At 51.0% G+C, this 20,209-nt stretch overlaps 1 protein-coding gene across 1 annotated transcript in view; it reads right to left on the bottom strand.

Annotated features, from left to right (window-relative positions):
- The window catches only part of NTN1 (netrin 1), a 99,451-nt gene that overhangs the window by 21,534 nt on the left and 57,708 nt on the right, over window positions 1-20,209 (bottom strand). The window contains exons 3-4 of the mRNA XM_082067247.1: window positions 9,066-9,215; window positions 5,915-5,968 (exon numbers count right to left, since the gene is read on the bottom strand). Of these exons, the coding sequence (XP_081923373.1) occupies window positions 5,915-5,968; window positions 9,066-9,215 (204 nt within the window). The remainder of the gene's footprint in view (window positions 1-5,914; window positions 5,969-9,065; window positions 9,216-20,209) is intronic.

Here is a 20,209-nt window from a genome sequence, read left to right as displayed (position 1 = left end):
ACCCAGCTGTGCCAGGCACCAACACACTGGAAAATACTGCACAAACATAGGAGCTTTATGGCTTATCCACCTCTGCACCCTCCTGGGCCCTTTCCTGGTGACAGTTGGGGCTGGCAGCACGTTTCCTACTCCCTCCCTGCAGTAACAAACCCAGCGCTGAACTGGGGACATGTGGGGACGTGGGGTGCCAGCCCCACAGCGCTTCATCCCCACCCAGCGCGTCCCTGCTGCAAACGTGTCCCCAGCACTGATGGGCTCCAGGGCTGCTGCTCTCGGCACGTCTGGGGACAGGACCCAGCCCTGCTGAGAGCTGCAGTCGACATGATTAAATACATTAATAGGAAACCATCTGTCTTCGGGAGCGTTGGCCACCATATAAATTCCCAGCCTGACAGAAGCTCTGCAGCCGAGCAGGCGCTGCGCAGGACACGGGGGCAGCACGGGACAAGAGCCGGGGCAAATCAGACTTTCCACTCCCAGGGAAACACAGCAACAGGGAACCAGTGCTGGGATCAAGTGTTTTCTTTCACCCAGGGGAATCAGCATCTGGAAATGTCCCAGGATGGGGAGGGAATCTGTTCATTTCACTTCAGAATCGTTGCTGTTTTTTTTTTTTTTTTGTAGATGGGTATGACAGTGTTGTTGGGCTTGCAAGACCTTGCTCTGGAGCTTGTGGCTTGGCTATGGGGGCTTGTGGGTACCCAGGTCCCTCCAGTGACAGAAGGTTCGTCCCCGAGGTAGCAGCAACCAAGAGCTGGGGATGTGAGGATGGAGGGAAGCAGGGACACAGTGATGCAGGGATGTGGGGATGCAGGGATGGAGGGATACAGGGATGTGGGGATGCAGGAAGGGATGTGTAGGTATGTGAAGCTTATCTGCATTTCGGTAGAAGTTTTGTAGTGTGTTTTGGTTTGGTTTGTTTTTTTCCACAGACTTTCTGAAATATTTTGAAGTGACCAGAGGTTTCCTCACTGGAAGCCCCTCAACCCTATTGTGCTCACAGCCATTCACTGCAGATCACCATGAGAAACCTCTTTTCAGAAGGGAGGTGGATGCTGGATCAATCAGTCAATCAGTCACACAGTCCATCCATCACCTTGCTTACAGCCTGAGACAAGTGAGATAATACCCATGCAGGGCTGAATTAATTACTCATTGGGATGGGTACAAAGCTGGAGACCCCCAGACTGAGCCCAATTTTACACCAGGGTGACTGAAATGAGAATTTCGCCTCCTGGTTGTACTGCAGGCAGCTCTGCAGACCTTTATTCCCAGCCTGTGGGATGCTCCCAGCCCTCTGCAGAGCTCTTGCTCACTGTTAGTGCTTCCTCGGAGCATAGAGCTGTGATTTTTCTCTCTACCAGTGCAAGACCTCCCCTGGCCATGCCCCATCCTTGGGTTGGGAGCATTGTCACCAAGACAAGCAGCATGGGCTGTGCTCGCAGCCTGGCAGCTCCTGCCCACCCCGGTCCCCTGCGCTGCTGATCCCCTCCAGATGTGAAAGCACTAGGTCTCCCCTCAGCCTCCTTTTCTCCAGGCTGAACCTCCCCAGGTCCCTCATGCCTGTGCCCATGCACAGAGGGATGAGCCAGGTCCTCTCTGGCCAAGCCAACAGCACCCATTGCATTTGCCCCTGTGGGTACAACACTGGGGAAGAGATTTGCCACCAACTCCACGTGGGGCTGGAGCCGGTCCAGCCATTTAGATAAAGGTTTGGGAAGGGGTTGGGGAGCAGCAGTTTGGCCCCGTGTCCCCTCCCGACCAGAGGTGCTGTGCAGTGCCAGCAGCCCGATCCCACAGTGTCCTTTTCCGAGCAAGCCTCGCACCCCTTGCAGATGTTGTGGAGGCAGCTGGCGGCTCACATGTGTTGACGCCTTGTTTCCAGCTGCTGCAGCTCATTAAAAGGAGCTGTGGTACATTTAATCCTTTCCTAATGTCACTTTTGCCTTGAAGCTGTTGCTGCAGTGATGATCACAGTGTTTATGTGACCGTGAGCAGGGGGGGACAGTGGTCCACAGCTTGGGAGTGGAGCTGCTGAGCCAAAAAGCCCACGTTCCCATGGGATGCACCGATACAAGCTGGCTGGGAGGCTAGAAATAAGGAGATGGCTCCCAGCTGCCTGAGCCATGAAATTCAACCACAGCCCCTGTACCTGCAGTGAGATCAAGAGATTTAACTCATCTTCTAACAGCACCTGGCGAGGTTTTGCTGTGGCGATGCCAGTGCTGGTGGCAGCAGACCTGAGGGAGTCTTTTCCTCCATGTCCATCTATGAAGACAACTGCGAGCCTGGGCGCACCCTCCGAAATCTGCATTCTGTGGGATGGGTGAGCTCACACCCCTGTGACTGTCCAAGGGAGATGCTGTGCACCTGGGAGCAGGACACTCATGGAGGGTGGCCTTGTGTCCCCTCGATCATCCAGGCATGGGCAGGAAAGAATTAAAGCTTTCAACCTTCAGACAAAAGGAAAAAAAGGAAAAAAACCCAGGACTACTGTGACTACCAGCAAACGATGCTGAAACAGGAGTGCTATCTCATCAGAGAGGCCACTGTTCCCCATTCCTGGCTTTTGGTGGAGGATTCTGGCTAAAACTTGGTCTCAGCCCAAAGCCCAAGCCTGTAACATTCCTGACGATGTGTGGCACGGTGGTGGGGGCATTGGGGCCGCCCAGCGTCGCAAGACGGATAGGGAGTTCTACTCCTGTCTAACTAAGTGAATATTTTCTACAATTTCCTATAAAGTTTCTGTTTGCCCAGACTGAAGCCATAAACTTCATGTGTGTTTTTTTAAGCGAAACGCAGAAGCAGGAACAGTCTTGAAAGGCTCAGACAGCTCATGGGATTTGGGTTTTTTCTGGGTTTGTTTGTTTGTTTCTTTTTCCTTGAGATCATTCAAGATTGTTCCAGAGCAGAGACCTGGCTGCCCATCTCGCTTCTCCGAGCTGCTTCTGGAAGGTAATTAATCAGCCTCGCATCCCCTGGTGTGCACCCACCTCTGCGCTCTGGGGAAGCTGCAACCTGCAGCTGAGCTGCTTCGGGTCCGTCCACATCTGAGGGAGCCCCGGGGATGCCAAGAGTGTGGTGTGGTTTGGTTTGGTTTGGTTCCTTTTTTCAATTTTCTGCATTTATATCCAGCCTTTTCCTCACCAGCCAAGAGCAAAAGGTCCCAGGCAACACCTTGAGCCCAAATGGCTTTTGGAAAGCCCAGATCTGGTTTTGAAACCACGGAGGCTGATTTCCAGGGGAAAACCGTGCAAAGTTGCATCAATCCAATCACCTGTTTTTATTTAAGCCCACTAGCTGAAATCATCCACCTAAAATCATAATTTCCAAGCCAATCTGGATTTGATTCAGATAAGACAACGACTGACTGGCAGGTTTGCCAACCTTTTCCCTCCACTGTTGGTATTTTTCCCTTTCACTGTGGCCCTTTCTGCATCTCTGAATGGGACCAGAAAAGGTCGGGCTGGTAGCAAGAGCTTTCCTCACTTGGCCACAAAAATGAGAAGAACCCCCTCCTCATCCCCCAGTCTCCCGGCACGAAGAGCATGAGTGCATTTCATCTAAACAATTCTGTTTTGGACAGTTTCCCCAAATGGATTCAGACTTCGGAGAGCTAAGCAGAGCCAGGCAGGAACCCCCATGCCAAAGTGGACATTGTTTCAGCCCCTGTAGCCAGGCCAGCTTTGGCCCGTGCTCTTTTGAAATTCACCCCTCGCTGACTCAGAGCGGTGGGGCTGCTCTGGGTGAGGAAGGTGCTTTCTGTCCTGCGTAGCTATGAGCAAAGGAAATTAAGCATCATCTCTCCCAGAACTGGCTGCACCCAAAGCCTCCCATTAATTTCTTTCTCCATCTCTATAACCCTTTTGCTCCCATATCATGGGAGCTCTGGCTGGCAGACATGCTGATTTTAAGGGTTTGCCAAGAAAATACCATGAGTTTCAGCAGGATGTTTCAGGGTGGCGGTGGGAGCTGAGCAACTTCAAGACCCAGGACTTTCTGATGCTCCCCACCAAGGGAAAGGGATGAAATATGGGGTGTTCAAGCTCCCTGGACAAAACGGTGCTTTCAAAAGCCAATAAAAATCACAGTGAGAAGAATTATGATCCTGACCCCTAGAGGGGCTGACACCTGCCCCCACCACATCACCAAGGGACAGTACCGTCCCCAGTTCCCTTGGGGTCAGACAGGTGTGAGCAGGGGACAGCAGGAGCTGGAGGGCCCTGGGAACAGTGCAACGGAGACCCCAGCACGGGGAGAATGAAACTCCAGACACAGGGTTTCATCTCAGGAACCAAGCTCATTCCAGAAAAGGCTGCAAGAAGCCATGTCTGCGTCTCCTCGGCTGCCAAACATCCACATTTGTTGGCAGAGCCTGTGACAAACCCAGTGGCATCATGGCGCGAGAGGTCTGCTCTGCCACTCCTGCTGCAGGCTGAGAACAGAGCGGGTTTGGGAGGCTACGAGGGGGAGGAACAGCCGGATCTTGGTGCGGAGCATAAAAATCTCAGTGTTCCGAGGCCATGAGACAGAACATTTAGTCTGCAAGTCCCTGCTAAATAGTGAGAATTCTGGTACTTCATCTGTTGAGCTTTTGCATTTAAGCAATGCTCAGGTTTGTTATCACCTGGGGGAGCGTGGAAGCACTGAAAGGCCACAATAAAATCTCCCAAGAGCCTTTTCTTCTCCAGGCTGAACACCCCCAACCTGCCCCTGCTCAGCTTCATGTTAGGTGGGCCAGTCTCTATTCCCAATACTTCATTGTGATGGACTCGCCAAGCCTCACATCTCATGTTGGCACCTAATTTATGAGGCCAAGCAGCAAAAAGGCTGCGGACCGGCACTTGAGCTGGAAGCACGTTGGCTGAGGCAGGCTTTTGGTCTCTTCCTGTTCCTCTCAGCCCTGCAGATCAGCAGAGACACCTTAAGAAGCACACAAGAAGCACTAGACAGAAATCTGAGGCTGTGAGATACTTCTTGCTCGTACCAGCTCAAGAGAAAACACTCAAACACAAGAGTTGCTGCTGCTGTGTTTACAGGCGTCCGAACTTGGCCTTCAAATCAGCCCCACAGAAAACCCTGGGCTTCACCTTCCCGTGACACAGGGGACCAAAGTCCCTTTGCTGGCTGGGTTTCCAGCCCTGAGGAGCTCCTGAGCACGCAGCTGAGTGAGACGTGCTGCCGCAGGGCCAGCCTCGGCTCAGAGTTCAGCTCAAGGTGACGCCCATCACTTTTAGTACAAAACCCTTAATTTATGAACCTTCCTACACTGCTGAGGCAAAAATAAACAGCCTTTACACCCCGTGTCCCTCACAGTCACGGTGCTGTTCAAATAGCGCAGGAATCTGCAGGCTGGGGGACAAGCCAGACATGAGACATGTCACTATAACGTACAAAGGTCACATCAGCACCTAAGGTTGCTTAGCACAAGAAATACACAGGTCTAGGCAAATAACGGAAATGCTCATATGCAGCAGTAAGAAACACTCAGGGCTTTTTTTCTCTTTTGGAGGATTTTTGGTTCTCCAGTCCTTGTCCAGCAGAAAAACTTGGCAGAACTGTTACCTCTTGAGAAGGTAACTGCTAAACTTTAATAATCAACCAGCAATGAGTTCTTACCTCTTACCATGAAGTGTTGGTTCCATATTGGGTATCCCCTGTGTGCTTACAGATTTAACACCTTTGGGAAAATCTTTTTGCATTTTGTCTACACTCCCATGTGCTCCCAGAACCCCCGATCTCTTGGGATGCAGCACTTTGTTTCAAACACTCAGACATTTTGGGCAGAAAAGCAAACGGCTTGTCCCAGTGCAAACAACAGAATTTATGTATTAATTTAAGGCAACTTCATCTCAGGCAGACAATTACTCAAAAGACATTGACCATCAAGGTGATTTTAAAAGAGACAGCGTACCTGCAGGCTCCTCCGTGCTGCTGGCGGTGGTGGTGGGGGGGGCGGCAGGGATCTCTGTGCAGGACAGCGAGAAGCAGACAGAGAATGAGAGCAGACAAAAAAAGGAGGTGTTATTCCAGATCCCAAAGAGCCCAGTCCCTGCACACACCACATTTTCCCTTCCAAACCACGTCTACCAGCAAGGGATGTTTCCCAACTATTGTCCTCCAGCAAGGAGCCCTGCGAGAGCCTCAGAAACCGGCACACCAGGACCGGACCCCCTGGGAACTGGGCCCCACAAGAGGGTGTGGGAAAGGGTTTTTAAACCAAAAATTTGAGCTGGTGGCTAAAAATAAAAAAATATACAGACAGCCAGATAATTAATATCGTGTCCCAGCCACAAATGCTCATGGTGCCCAGACACCACCTGCTGCAGTTGCTGGGTTCTTGTTTGCACCCCAGGGTGAGGGATGCTCTTGCGGGGCTGGTGGGTGCACAGGGTGGTGTGACCAGCAACGGGAACATCACTGTCCTCCCCTGTCCCCGCGCTGTCCCTTCCAGCTGCTGCGTCCATCCAAGTCTGAGGCAGCGCTACCACCCCTCTCGCGGCAGATAGAATGCAGGCAAAGTGTTGCATCTATCTGCCGGGATGCAAGTGTTTTGTCACACATTTCAAGGAAACACAAATATATCTGGTGCCAATGCAACAATCTCTGGTTTTGATTTGGGGCTGGCTTTGCATAGCTGAAACCACATCATGTTCTGGATCTTCATGCCCAAGTCTGACTGTGTTTGTTGATGTTAAAAAGGATGGACAGCAGATGAAGGACATTTTATGGTCACAACTTTGGCAAGATGATCTCTTTTCCCCAGTGCACATCTGCAGCTCTCATTACTAACATCTTTTGCACATTTAGGGTACAGTGCTGCCATTTCTGTGCGTCCCTGGGAATCCTGGTGGGGGAACACTCTACAAGCCCATTTTGAAAGTGGAATTTAGGCATGAGCTGGGGATCAGCGTCTGCCTCCTTCTGCTTTTGCTCTCAGGAGCCCACCTGGCCATGGAGGCAGGGTTTGCTGGGGTCTGTCTGCATTGCAGACAACAGCTCATAGGGGTGCAGCCCAAGTAGCATTAAATGACATTCTGAGTCGTTCACCCTCATGCAATCAAACACAGGCACAAACCCATGTGAAACACACAGTGCACCGTCAGGCAGCACGTGAGCAGCCAGCACAGCCCTCCCCAAGCTGGCGGCTGGACGGGCGCTGGTGCCTGCTGACATGGGCTGCAGTGCGGACACCCCACTGCTGTCCTGTTCACTCCCCACGAGGTGATTTTTGCAGGACTATAAATCTTTGGGACAAGAAAAGTCTAAGAAGTGGTAAATCAGAGAGTAACTGCTCTTGCAGACAAGGTGGACAGTCCCTTCTAGCTGGGGTGTACCTCTGTCCTCCCAGTGCCAGCCGTGGGTAGGGATGGAGAGCAAGCGTCCCCCACAACTCATGTATAAAATATCTGTGAACTACATCCCCCTCCACACATAGGATATGCTGACTGACACTTTTCAAAACTGAAATATGCTGGTTTGGGTTTTTCTAGAGTGAGAGAATTGTGAGTTGCTCATATCCTCACTTGAATTGCTTTAGCATCATACGTGCAGACCAAACTCCCAACAACTGCACAGCAGCTTGGTAGCCAGGCCAGAGCAATACTTGCAAAATGTTTCAACCAAACATTGTGGGGCTTGGAAAGGGTGTTTTGCTGTGACACAGAAGTAAGGGGCTGTCGTGGGTGCTGGGACAGCGGCCGGGTTGCAGGGCCAGCCCAGGGCAGCCTCGAGCACGCCGGGTCGACAGCTGGCGAGAGCACAGTCCGGCTCCAAACGCCTGCTTGGATCATGTTGAAATTCTGTGTCTGTCTTTATTTAGTGCAATGAATCCCAAGGGAGGTGATGCAAGGAACAATTTACCCTCTGATTTACCATGGCCCTGGGGAATGATTAATGATAAACCTTTGTGCATACTTGCTGCAGAGCATACCGGAGCCATGACTGTAGCATCTTGGGGAAACAAGCATCTGGTTTGAGCTCTTGCTGTCCCATTGCGACATGAGGAAGAATGAATCTCAAGTGACCAAAAACCACCCTGGAATGTATGATTTTTTCAGCAGGAGAAGGTGGAGAAAGGGTATCTGCCCTATAATTTGACAATGGCCATCCTTAGAGGCAAATGCTGCCAGGGGACAAGGCGGGAGCAGACTGGGGGTTCCCAGCAAAGACTTGATTCTTACAACCTTTACTTTTCCTTTCCCGTGGGCCTTTTTTCTCCTTTTGGCAGCAGAGAGTCAACCTCGAGAGGGTGCCAAGCACCGTAATTCTGACGCTTCATTTCGGTAGGGCAGGTGGAGATGTCTCTTGCAAGATGCATGAGCTACTGAATGATCCAACAACAGCACAACCAACAGGCAGCAGAGAGGCTAAAACATGCCCTGCCGGGACAGTGGGTGCTTGATGGGACCAAGTGGGAATGTGGACGTTTGCAAGGCAAATGCTGCACCAGAGAGGCTTTGGGAGCTGCACCTGGTGCTTGGTGCTGGTTTAGGAGCAGAGGATGGGAGCAGCCCTGGGAAGGTAAATTAAAAAGCAAACAGTAAACCAGCCCATGTTTCTGAGTGAGTTGTGTGAGTGCAAGATTCCCTTCAGCAAGGCAGGTGTTATCGGCCGCATTACAGTGTTGGCAGCTCCATCAAACAGCAGCTCCTCTGATTTGAGCTCTGTGCCAGATAAGCACAGCCTGATTTTGGGGAGAAAAATCTGTTTGTAGCACTTTACCCTAAGCATCCAGATCTGATGTACCCCAAAGCCAATGTGCTCTCAGGGCACCTCAGCTCTCCAAAGCAAAACCACAGCTTTCCTTAGGGTTACTGACAAACTGGGTTATAGCTGCGCTCACACAACATACCCAACATGGTGGGTGAGCTACTTGGAAGCCAGGGCGTGAATTTTGGATTATATGCAGTGCGGCTGGCAGGGGTACCCAGGCAGCTCTGCCACACAAGTTGTTGGCATGTATTCCGTGGGGTTAGTAGCCACCCCGGCTGGGCAGCAGCTCCTGCAGGGTTATAAAGGTTAATATCTCTAATCTACAGACATCAAAAGAGCAATCCACCTACTTATGCAGGGGGCAATGGGAGAGCGGCTTTGCTGGTAGCCTTTGGCGCATCGGTTGCACGTGATGCCGGTGACGCCGTCTTTACAGGGACATTGGCCCGTGGTTTGGTTACAGGTTTGGCCGGCAGCGCCCACGGGATGGCAATCGCACTCTGTGGGGGGAACACACAACAAGAGGGTCAGGGGAGAGGACAGAGGGTGCAGGCAGCGTCACAGGGTCATTGGGGAGCAGGGAGGGAACCATGGGTTGCCAGCGGCTCTCTTGGCACGAATTCGCCTTCTCTGCAGCCAGTGCTGGACCTCCAGCACATGTCCTGTCCAGCCAGCGACCACACTGACCGGATACAGAGGTGGCATTTGGCCGAGGGGGTGTACATGGGTGTCACTTGGGTGCAGAGGTGGTAGCACCAGAAGGGGGATGGCCCAGCCACAGCCTGTCCTGCTGCAGAGATGGAACTGCAGCCAGGACACCTCATCCAGGACATCTCATCCGGGACATCAATGGGTGCTCTTGGCTCTACAGACTAAGGGCAGTAGCATGGGGTGTCTGAGACCCTGCTCGAGGACACCCAAGTGTACATGCTGCAACCACCTCATCCCACAGATGCTGTGACCAAGAAAGAGTTTGCCAGGCTGGAAGAGGACAGGAACGGGAAAGGCAGCAATGCCGGGGTGACCCCAGGAGCCGCAGCACCTGCTGCCCCACCCCAGCCGGTTCACCCCCCGGGCTCCGGAGCAGCGGCAGGGCTGTAAGGAAGAAGTAAAAAATCAAAGAATGTTTCACCACTCTTTCAGCACAGGAGATCTCAGGCAGGAAGTAATTGCTTTCAGAGAAGCTGGGAATTCATTTCACGTGCACTACAAAAAAAACGAAACCAAAACCCCACCACTCTTCTTTCAGGGCTTTCGCTCGAGCCCTTTCCCGCTGAGCAGCATCCCTGGCAGCTGGCACGACCGGGGCAGGAAGGAAATGCCCTTGTGGGGTGCAGGCAGGCTGGAGGACCTGCTGTTCCCGGCCAGATGGATGGAGTCTTGACGGCAGAGCTGGGCAGATGTGAAGGGTTTGGCAGGGGATGTAAATACTGCACTTGAAATCATTCACCATCTCATTTCCCACAGTGGGACTTACCGGCGCAGCTGTTTGGTTAAAAAAAAAAAAAGAAAAGAAAAGAAAAAGCAAGCATCGGGGCTCGTTATCGTCACTGCTCCAAAAGGATTACGGCCTCGCACATTTGTTAACAGCCCTGATTTCTAAGAGCTGCAAGCGCCGTGCCAGACTGCGGTCTGCCCCTGCTGAGCGGTGGCAGGGCAGGCAGGGAAGTGTTCCTGCTCTTGTGCCGCATCCCTGGGAAGGAGCCAGGCAGAGCCCTCCCGGGCAGCACTGATCCTGCGCCCCTGCTGCCCCTCGGGAGCCGCCTGCCAGAGAGAGGGCTTGGGGGAAACCTGCCCCACTGCCCAAAACCTGGGGGGAGCTGCCCCGGGAGTCAGGACAGGACGTCTCTGTGGGCTCCAGCGGCTGGGCTTGGCTTTCAAGCACCCCAAGCTCCCCAGACTGAGCAGATTGCTCCCAAGAGGGTTTGTGCTGGACCCTCCAATGCTTCTTGGCTTGTCTGGCACCCCACTGGCTTGTCTTGCCCCCTTGCTCTGAGACACCCGAAATATGGGGACAACAGATCACATCCAGTGTTCAGTTGTGTCAGGTGTGGAGGTTTTGGTGTTTGGCTGGAGCTTCTCTCCAACCCGTCCCAGCACCATCTTGCTCCCTCCACCAGCATTGCCCGGTTTGACCTGTACTGGGCAGCAGCTCCCGGTCTGTTCCCCTCCAACAGGGTTTGAATGGTGCCTGGAGCTCCCCTGCCCTGGGATGTCCCCATGTCCCTGCATGGGTCACCCCACCCAGAGCACGAGCAAACTGCCACTGTCCCCTGGCTCTGCCAGCACTGGATGGGAAAAGACTGAGCCTTGCCAAAACCCCATGATTTTTCACATGGGACGGAGAAAGAAAAACAACAATTAAAGAAAAAAACAGCAACAACAAAACTTCTGCTTCTTTTCCCCTTCTTCTCTAACACTTCTGATTTGGGGGTTTGGCGCTTTTTCCCCTCCACCTTCAGCTGCCCCTGGGAACCAGCCATTTGCAAACCTGCCTGTAGAGGAAAATGTTCTGTTAATCAAACCCAGTTTTGATCAGAAAAGATTCAACAGCTCTGTTGTAACATGAAATCAGTGTGTCTGGTGGTGAGCACAGAGAGCAGTGACGTTTCGGTGGGAAAACCTGCAGGCTGCAGCCCCAAGGGACGGCTTCGGTATTGCTGGGGCAGAGGAAATAAAAATACATTAAGCAAGAGCCTGCAGAAGGAACAGAGTGAAAGAAGAGCAGAGAGGCAGGAGTTAACACAAAAAGAAACAAATCAGGGAAGGGTTACACAAGGAGAGGCAAAGGGCAGGAGGATGGGGAGGAACATGCCTCCTGTTTCAGGCGTCCCCAGAGCTGGTTTGCAAACCCCCATCCTGTGAGTAATTCTCCCCCATGTGAACGCATTGCACTGGTTTCAGTGGGCCAGCTTGGACAGGAGAGGGGAAAAAAGTCTTCGTGATGAGTAAGATTTACAGAATCAGGCTCTCAGAGGATGGGCTGCAGAGCACAGAGCTCTCTTTTGGACACCACATAAATAAATAGCGATGCTGCTGCTTCCTTCCCTCATGAGGTAATGCCTCAGCACAGCGTGTCCGAGGCTGCCATGGTTATTTTTACAGCCGTATCTGTCTGAGGTTGTCTATTCTCTCCCCTCAGGGCTCTGCAGCCCAGGTGGCAGCCGTGTCCCCATGGGCATGTGTGATGTGCCCAAGGTTACAGAGCAGAGCAGTGTCGGAGGAGGTGGGAATCACCAACACTTGGCCCGGGACCTCAGCAGGAGGAACCCGCAGGTGATGGCTGATCGATCCTTCCAATGTGCCACGGAGTAAATCCCCTCTGGGTGTAGGGTTGTGCTTTCTGCCACTGGTCCCCAGCTCTCGCAGCACAGGACGGTGCCTCAGGTGCCCGCACTCCGGTTCTCCAACGCCTGACCCCATTTTGACTTTGCTGTCTTCCAGAAAACTCTCCAAATGAGCAGCAGCTCAGCCCTCCTGGTGTGGGGGGCAGGAGGTGGGCCCAGCAGTGTCTGCAGATGTTCGCTGTCCCTGTCCCAGAGGAACTGAAGCAGTGCCAGCAATTAGGAGCAATTAAAGGCAATTTGCAGTTCCCTGGCCAGTGCAAACACTTGCAGCCAGTAATTACAGGCTCTTCTCCTTCCCCAGCCATGGAGTAGCTGGACTGCTGGTGGCTGATACTGATTTTTCTAGTATGGTTCAAATTCCTTTGGGTTGTGACCCTAAACAGAAGAAAGGCTGCACTAGAATGGCAAAGGGGATGTGATTGATGCAAACACCCCTTGGACACCCTCAGTGCCTTTCTGTTGGGAGCATTTTTGGTCACAAACCATGTTCTCGTGCCTGGACCTCCCTGGGTGCAAGTGTTTGCCTGTCACCCACCGCAGTGCCGAATATCGGCAGCTCTCTGTGCTGAGCAGAGACGTGAGGCAGCAGAGCTAAGAAAACCTCACTGATCAGGAAAGGAGGGTGCCTGGGACTCGGGTAGAGAGAAAAAGGAGCACAGCAGCCGATTTATCCTCTTTATCCTCAATGCCTTGCTTAAAAGCATCACCCCAAAGAGAAGGATGCAGTGGTGCAGGGAGATGTGAGAGGAGCAAACAGGAATGATGCTGGTGCAAGAAAACAATGTGTATTTAGTCTGTTAGTTTACACAGCATTGGGGGAAGGAAGATAACTGTCACGATTTAGTTCTTTCAGAAAATCTTTAAGAAAAATCTTCGCCGAGTGTCTGTGACAGAGATAACCAGTGAAAAATGAAGTTATTTCTGCTCAAAAACCTGGCTGTGGAGGAGAAAACAAGGAGCAGGGGTATATGGGGAGGTTTTAATGGGGAGTGCGTGTAGCAAAGAGGGTGCCTCTGCCCCAAAATACTGATTTTTCTTATGTACTAGCCATGACCTGGAAAGCAGGGAGTTAATAGTGTTTCTAGGTGATCACGTTCAGCTTGACTAGTCCAGAGGAGACCATGTAGTTCTTTGGGAGACCTCCCCAAGCTGGCCAAATGGGTGAGGGGGTTGCAGACAGAAACCAGCGCGCAGAAGGATGGGTAATGGGAAGGAGGGAACAGGATGGCGCATACAGGCTGAAGGGTCCCAATTAACTGCAGCCACTCCAGGAAAAGATCTGGGAGTCAATGAAACATCTGGCTGATTGCGATGGAGCTCAGAAGAGCGGTGAGATAGTCGGTTGCGTTATGAAAGGGGTAGAGAGTGACACTGAATATAATATCATGCCACTCTAGAAATCAATAGTACGTCCTCAGCTGGGAAAGCGGAGTGAAAGGCAGGGAGAGGCACCCATCCGAGGGCGAGGGAGAAGATTAGAAATGCTTTGCCAAGAGACGATGGAGGGATGCCAAGTAATGCACAGCGCCGAGAAGGTCAGACAGGTGCTCCTCTTCACTGGTCCTCAAAATACAGGAACAAAGGGACATTCAAGGCGTTTAAAAGGCAACCTTTTTCACTGATAAAAGGAAACGCTGCTTTGCAGCACACGTAATTAACTCGTAGAACTCATGCTACGAGACACCATGGCAAAGGCCCAACAGGATTAGATAGGCCTATGAATGAGAACATCTGTAGTTACATTAGCTGGGATTAATATATATACGGATATAAGCACTCCAAGCCAGCTACTAACTGCCTGCAGTTAGGAAGAGATTTCCCCTGGGGATGTGCTATTGCAAAACTGCCTGTCCTGGAGTTTTATATCTCTGTCTGAGGCTTCCAAGACAAGTCACTACTATATGCACGAATCTGCTGAGGCGAACCAACGCACAGGCAACAGCACATTTCTCTGCTTCGCCTCAGATTTGGCTGGTTTGGGACTAAAAAAATACCCAAAAGCAAACGTTAGGATCGTGCGTGAAAGGATGTAAAATGCCCTGGAAAAGTGGTTGAACTCCTGGGGATGTCTCTGGCCCCCTGAAGGCTGACAAATAGCATGACAAAAATGCCAATATTTTTCCACCCCTGAATTTTGGTGGGAGGTATTCCCAGCTGCTAATCTTCCCCCGCACACGTGTGTTGAAAGGTAAACAGAGGGATAAATCTCCAGGCTTAGCTCTCCTCAAGTGTGACCTTTTTTGAGAAGGTATCTGAAAGGACCTGCATTTTTTGAGAATTAGCATCTTCCTGTTTTCGGGGAAGCCGTTTCCTTGGGAGGTTTTCAGAAGGATGAAAAATCCATTTGACTGAACAACAAAAAAAGACTTGATTTCACGGGGCATCCAGATTTCCTCCTGTCACACTGTATCTGCAATGATAACATACGTCGTCGGGCTTCCAGATTGAAAAGCCCAAAGCGTGACCGCTTTACGTTACGCCGTGGACTAAGCAGAAAAACATCAATGCATTAAACTGGAAGAAAACACCTTAATTTGCAATAGTCATTGATGAAGGTTCCTATGTTGAAAAAGAAGCTTCTTCAGGAATCTCGCTCAGTTTTAAATATGAATTTAAGTCGCACATAGCTACTATGCCTTAGGTACACATTTATATTTAACCATGCTTTTAAATGCTTTTCCAGAATCATGGCCAAAATTGCCTTCCTTTGGTTGCTTTCCTTCTTTCCTCTGAAGACTCCAACTGGAGTAAAAACTGTGGCTACGGAAGCTTTCTGCTGGAAAAAAACGCACCAAAATCCAACTTGTTGTGTGGATGCTTTGACTCTGACAGGACTTTAAACAGCAAAACGTCAAAACAACTCGACTCAAATCTGCCTGTTGCTTCAGTAACGCAGCCTGCCTCATCCTGATGCAGTAAACACATTGCACTTAGTCTTATGGTTTAGTATTTAGAGGTATGGTTCAGATATTACTGCTTAAGCAAACTTTTTGTAGTTGTGGTTATCTTTGTCTTGGGTAACTCGGGTACAGACCAATTGTCCCCCCGTAGCTTTAGCCCATCTCAGACGTGACCCCCGTCTTGGAGCTTGCGGAAGACCTGACCTGGACAGAGCTATTTTAGCAGATTTGCTTTGAAACAAGCGGTGCTCCTTCCTTCGGAGACCTACCCTGGGGATTTGTCCGTGGGTGAGGAGGGTTCTGATGTAATATCTGTGCACCCGAGCAGTGCCGAGAGGCTCCTGCTGGCTCTGGGATGGGATCCTGCGGGGATGGTGATAGTGCGTTTAACGGCAGAGCATCTCCTCCTGAAAACCCCACTGATTCATGTCACGGGGAAGAGAAACTGTGTTATTTAACATGTACCCACCCAGCCTGGCCCCAGCTAGTTTGCTAACCAAAAGCAGAGGTTGAAATGTCCCCGTGTTAACTCTGAATACTAATAATGGCTTTAAATATTAACTGTTAACCGCTTTGCAACGAGATCGTCAGCTTGTCTGCGATATTGTGAACTGGATTTAGTTCTCCAAAGGATCGTGTTCACGCACAATGTCCCTCGGCACATTCTCTTGGAGATTTAAAGGTTTCTTGCCAGCAGAAAATGAATTCCCCCTTTTATCAGGCAAAGGCAAATAATCTCTGGGTGTTTCAGAGCGTCCCTCCTCCCGCGCCGCTTCTCAGGGCTCTCCCGTTTCTTCCTCCCGAACTGGCACTCGGGGAAGCCAAGGGCTTTGGCGCCCTGCGGTTTGGGCCAAATTTCACAGATTAGACCTTGTCTTTGTCTTCTTCGTAACAAGTAACAGCCGGGGCCCACAAAGCCTCCACTGAGCCAGAGTCGCCGCTAATCCGGAGGGGGCTTTGAGCCACAGTAATAAATCCACCTTTTGGGCAGGCATGAGTGATACAGACAATAAGACAATTATGGCAGCGCTTTCCAAAACGCTCAAAATTCCTCTTGTTAAAAAAAATTGTTGAGAATTCCCCTGTTATCTCGGAGCTCCACCTTTCGGGTGATGGCAGCAGAACTGCCCAGGGGGAGCAGTGAGGGTGCTGAGCAGTGGTGCTCCCTTCGCCCCGGTTTACCAGCAGGAGATGGGTTTTGTCGTGGAGGATGTCACCGCTTCTATTTTTCCATTGAAAAATGGCAAGTCTGGTCAAACCCCCCCTGGGGCAGCTCTGGCAGCAGCCGTGGGGTAGCAGCCCATGGACACAGGGTCCTCGCAGCTCTGAAGCAAAATAAGGCTCAACCTGCTCCCATGGGAGACATTGCGTGAGAAAGAGTGGGCTGGAAAAGGCTTTTATTGAAGAAAAACAAAGTCAAAGTTTTTCTCCTCCTGATGCATTTTTAGCCTGGCTCCTGAGGAAATGAGGTTCCTACAAGCATATTCTCCAACTAATAATATTTAAATCAAATCTGGGAGCGCAGCAAAGGTCTCCGAGATAATGAGGTTGCCACAAGCTTCACAAAATCAGGCAGCTGGTAGATGGGAGAAACCCAAGGAAAAGCTCCGCGGAGGGGGATCTGTTCGATGTGCACAGCCCTTACCAGACACTAAAGCATCCACAGAATGTCCCTGACACCACAAGTGTCTGCAAAAAAATCACAGTCGGAGCTCCTGGGGCACTAATCCAGATCACTGCTTGTGATGCTCTGAGAAGTGTATGTTTAACAAATCCAGATCACTGCTTGTGATGCTCTGAGAAGTGTATGTTTAACAAATCCAGATCACTGTTTGTGATACTCTGAGAAGTGTATGTTTAACTGGAAAAGATAACTTCCTCTATGAGAAAAAAAGGCCTTTTTTTCTTAGTATGCTTAAAATCAGAACAGGGTACGCAGGTGAGCAGGACTGAACTTTGGTTTAATGTTCGGGACCCGGGAGCCTGGAGGATTTTTCACTCTCAAGAACTGACCTGACGCAAAAAATTATCTCAAGAGCTTGAAAATATTCATGGAGAAGGCAAATTATTCCTTTTCTTTCCTCTGTCTAGAAGATACACAAAGGTCTGGCTATGCAAATGAATTCAGCAATTTCTGTTCTTAGTCTGAGACTTGTGATGGAGAACTAAGTTTTAGTCTTCTTTCTTTTTCTGTTTTTTTTTAATAATAGGGTGCAAATTCCTCTCTGTTGTGTCATACTCTGCCACTTCTGACAAACCGCACTCCAAACCTGCTCTTCAGAATTGCTTAGGGATGTATTTCTGCTGAAACAACAAACCTAAACTGCAGTACTGAAGGTGCTTGGCCCCAAATTTCCCCCATAAAATTCCGCCCAAGCACCATCATTGCAAGGATGGGATTTTTCAGAAATGCAGGGGGGGCAAATCACGCAGCAAAAACGTGCCTGGCTGGGAGCAATATGTGAAATTATCGACCTCCCTGAGCTTGAAGACAGCTGCAGCCTAAGGAAGTTTTTGGCATGGAGGTGACTTTACTCTGATCTTATCACCAGGCACAAACTTCTCTCTTTTTTTCCTCTCTTCTTAAAAATTCCCCCCCTCTGCCCCCGCTTTATTTTTCCTTTAGGTTAATGACTTTCTAAGCCAATTTCTGGAGACTGTGGCAGAGCAGAGACCCCAGCGCCCTGCCAGCCCACAGGGTTGTCCCACCAGCCCTCCATCCTCTCTCTGAGCATCCAGGTTTCAATCTCAGACTGCCTAAGACATCTTCCACTGAATGAAAATACCTGTTTAAATGCAGCTGTATGGTGGGAGGTGGCCCAGAGGGAGCCAGAGGGAGAAGAAAGCCAGCAATGAGTTTCTGGGAAGAGCAGACAGCAGGATTTTACCCTCGTCTTGCTTAATTTTCACCAAAATGGAGATCAGCTCCAGGACTGATACGCAGAGGAGCGAAGAGTCTGACCGCTTCAGATCAGCAGCGGCTGCAAACATGAAACTGGAACGTGGGATCTGTGGTCCCTAAATGTGCATCTTACCCCCGTGTGCTGTGGGGAGGTGGTGGGGCTGCCCTGGGCTGGGGAAAGGGCTCTGCACGGCTCCCACGCATGGGTTGTTCCTTGCTGATGGCTCCCATCAATCAGACTTAATTAGAAATCCTCGGAGCTGGAAGGGGGAGAGGATGAAGGCTGGCACGTGGAGCCGCACTTGGCTCGAAACGATTGGAAAGTGTCTCAGTCGCTGGGTTTGTCACGGGAATATTCCAGTGCTGCGACACAGCAAACCCTGCCCGCTCTGGCTCCCACAGAAGTGGATGCTTAATCTGATGTAGCTGCTCGTATGTCATTAAAATTGTGGATGTTTAAAAGCTGGCATGGCCAGGTAGACATCTTGCATTGAGCTCAAGTCTTTGTTAAAAAAAACCCACAAAAAACAAACAGTCCTTTTCCGTGTTTTCACACTACAAACTCAAAACAATTTAAGAGTTTCTGTAATGATCATGTCCCTTCTTTGCTTCGGGACCTTTCCAGCCTGAGTGGGTGGATGGTGCAGCTCTGCCCTGGGTCCTGGAGGTGCCATGGAGGTGGTAGCACTTGGTGGCAGTGGCCCTTGGTGGCAATGGCGCTCCAGCCTCCGGCGCTGCCCCAGGACACTTCCACGCAGCAGCCCGTCTGCATGGGACAGCTCAAAGCTGCATGTCTAAAAACCTTTCCCGACTGGTTTGTGCCTGCCTGGGGGTTGCTGATGACAAGTTTTAGATGTAGAAACCATAAATCAGTGCTCAGCACTTGGAATAATATCGATATAAAGAATTATGGGGCCGTTGGGAGGAGGCGACTGAGGCACAGCCACTAACAAATGCAGTATAGAAATACAGATAGAAAACTGTTATTGCAGTGGTGGAAGAGCACGCTCTGTGGGGAAAACGGTCTGTGTTTGGCAGATCAGTGCATTGAAAGGTTGGACTTTCTCCAGTGATGTGATTTCTCAGAGGTAACCAAGCCTGGGCACAAGAATGCGATCCAAGCCCTGCCAGGACTACGCGTTGGCTCATCTCTCATCTACATGGTCGCTCCATCTGGTCTTCGAAGAGGAAGAAAAGCGAAAAAAGGAGTTTGATAATTAAGGTCAACTCCCTGAGGGGAATTGATAGAAAGTATTGCCTTGGACTTCACCTTGTAAAACCACAAATGAGCTGCACTAGATATAGGCATCAAAATGAGATTGCTTTGGAGAGAGGAACATCTCTCTTGGGATGCACTTGACCTCCTAAGGTCGACACCAAGGCCAGATCTCCTGCACTGACGCCCAGCAGTGACGAGGTTCCTGCAGTGACAGGAGGGGCCCTGTGGGAGCTGGTGCTTGCTGGGGACAAGGAAAGGTTTGAGACAGGAGCCCTGCTGGTGGCCCTGCTGCCCCAGGAAGCCCTGGTTTGGGGGTTTCAGCCAGGCTATCCCTATGGCCTTGGGATGTGTGAACTGTGAATTGGGCACTGTGGTGGCCTAGGACAGCTCCAAGGCCAGAGGAATGCTGACCACACCAGAAACCTGCAAAGATGCACCATGGACAGGCTGGTCTTCCTTCTCACGCAGGGACATGGCCCATGGGACACCAACTTGGGACACCAGTGTGCTGGTGGCAGTCAGCCCACGCTCAGGCTCTGCCATCCGATGTGGGTTTTACCTCGGCTGCCTCCTGCACCCCAGCTGCTCCGTGGGCCTCCAGGGAGAGGTTCCATCTCCCCTGGCTTCAAAAGGAGCTCTGTGCTCTAAGCTGGTCATGCAGCTCCCTCTATAGTCAGTGGATAGAGACAGGGACTTGTCCCACTGTCCCTGTCACCAGGGGCTCTGTTCCCCTCTCCAGGCAGCACAAGGAGCCAAAGGGGTTCAGCTGCATTAGTCCCCCCCGCCCCAAATGCCCTCAGCTGGCTGGGAAGAAAATCTGCATCTGCATCCACAAAACTGAGGAGCAGAGGCTGAGCCCATGGGGATGGCACTCACCTGCCTCTGCTTGGACCCAAACTGTCTCCAAAAAGCAAAGGTCAAATTCTGGAGCTTCTGTGGGTACGAGCCAGGATGGGGAGATAGGCTGGGAGTGCTTTTATTTTTGCACAAGTTATGAAATAATCCTCCAACGTGGATGGAACAGTCTGCAGGCTCAGCATGGGCGCGGGGCTGCAGTGGCACGGGGCAGGCCATCCCATTATTTTTACAAAAGCACTGAGTCCTAATGAATATGACCTCGCAAGGG

The sequence above is a fragment of the Streptopelia decaocto genome (assembly GCF_964273445.1).
Source record: "Streptopelia decaocto genome assembly, chromosome: 16".
In the NCBI taxonomy this organism is placed as follows: domain Eukaryota; kingdom Metazoa; phylum Chordata; class Aves; order Columbiformes; family Columbidae; genus Streptopelia; species Streptopelia decaocto.
This window is presented reverse-complemented; position numbering and strand designations above follow the sequence as displayed.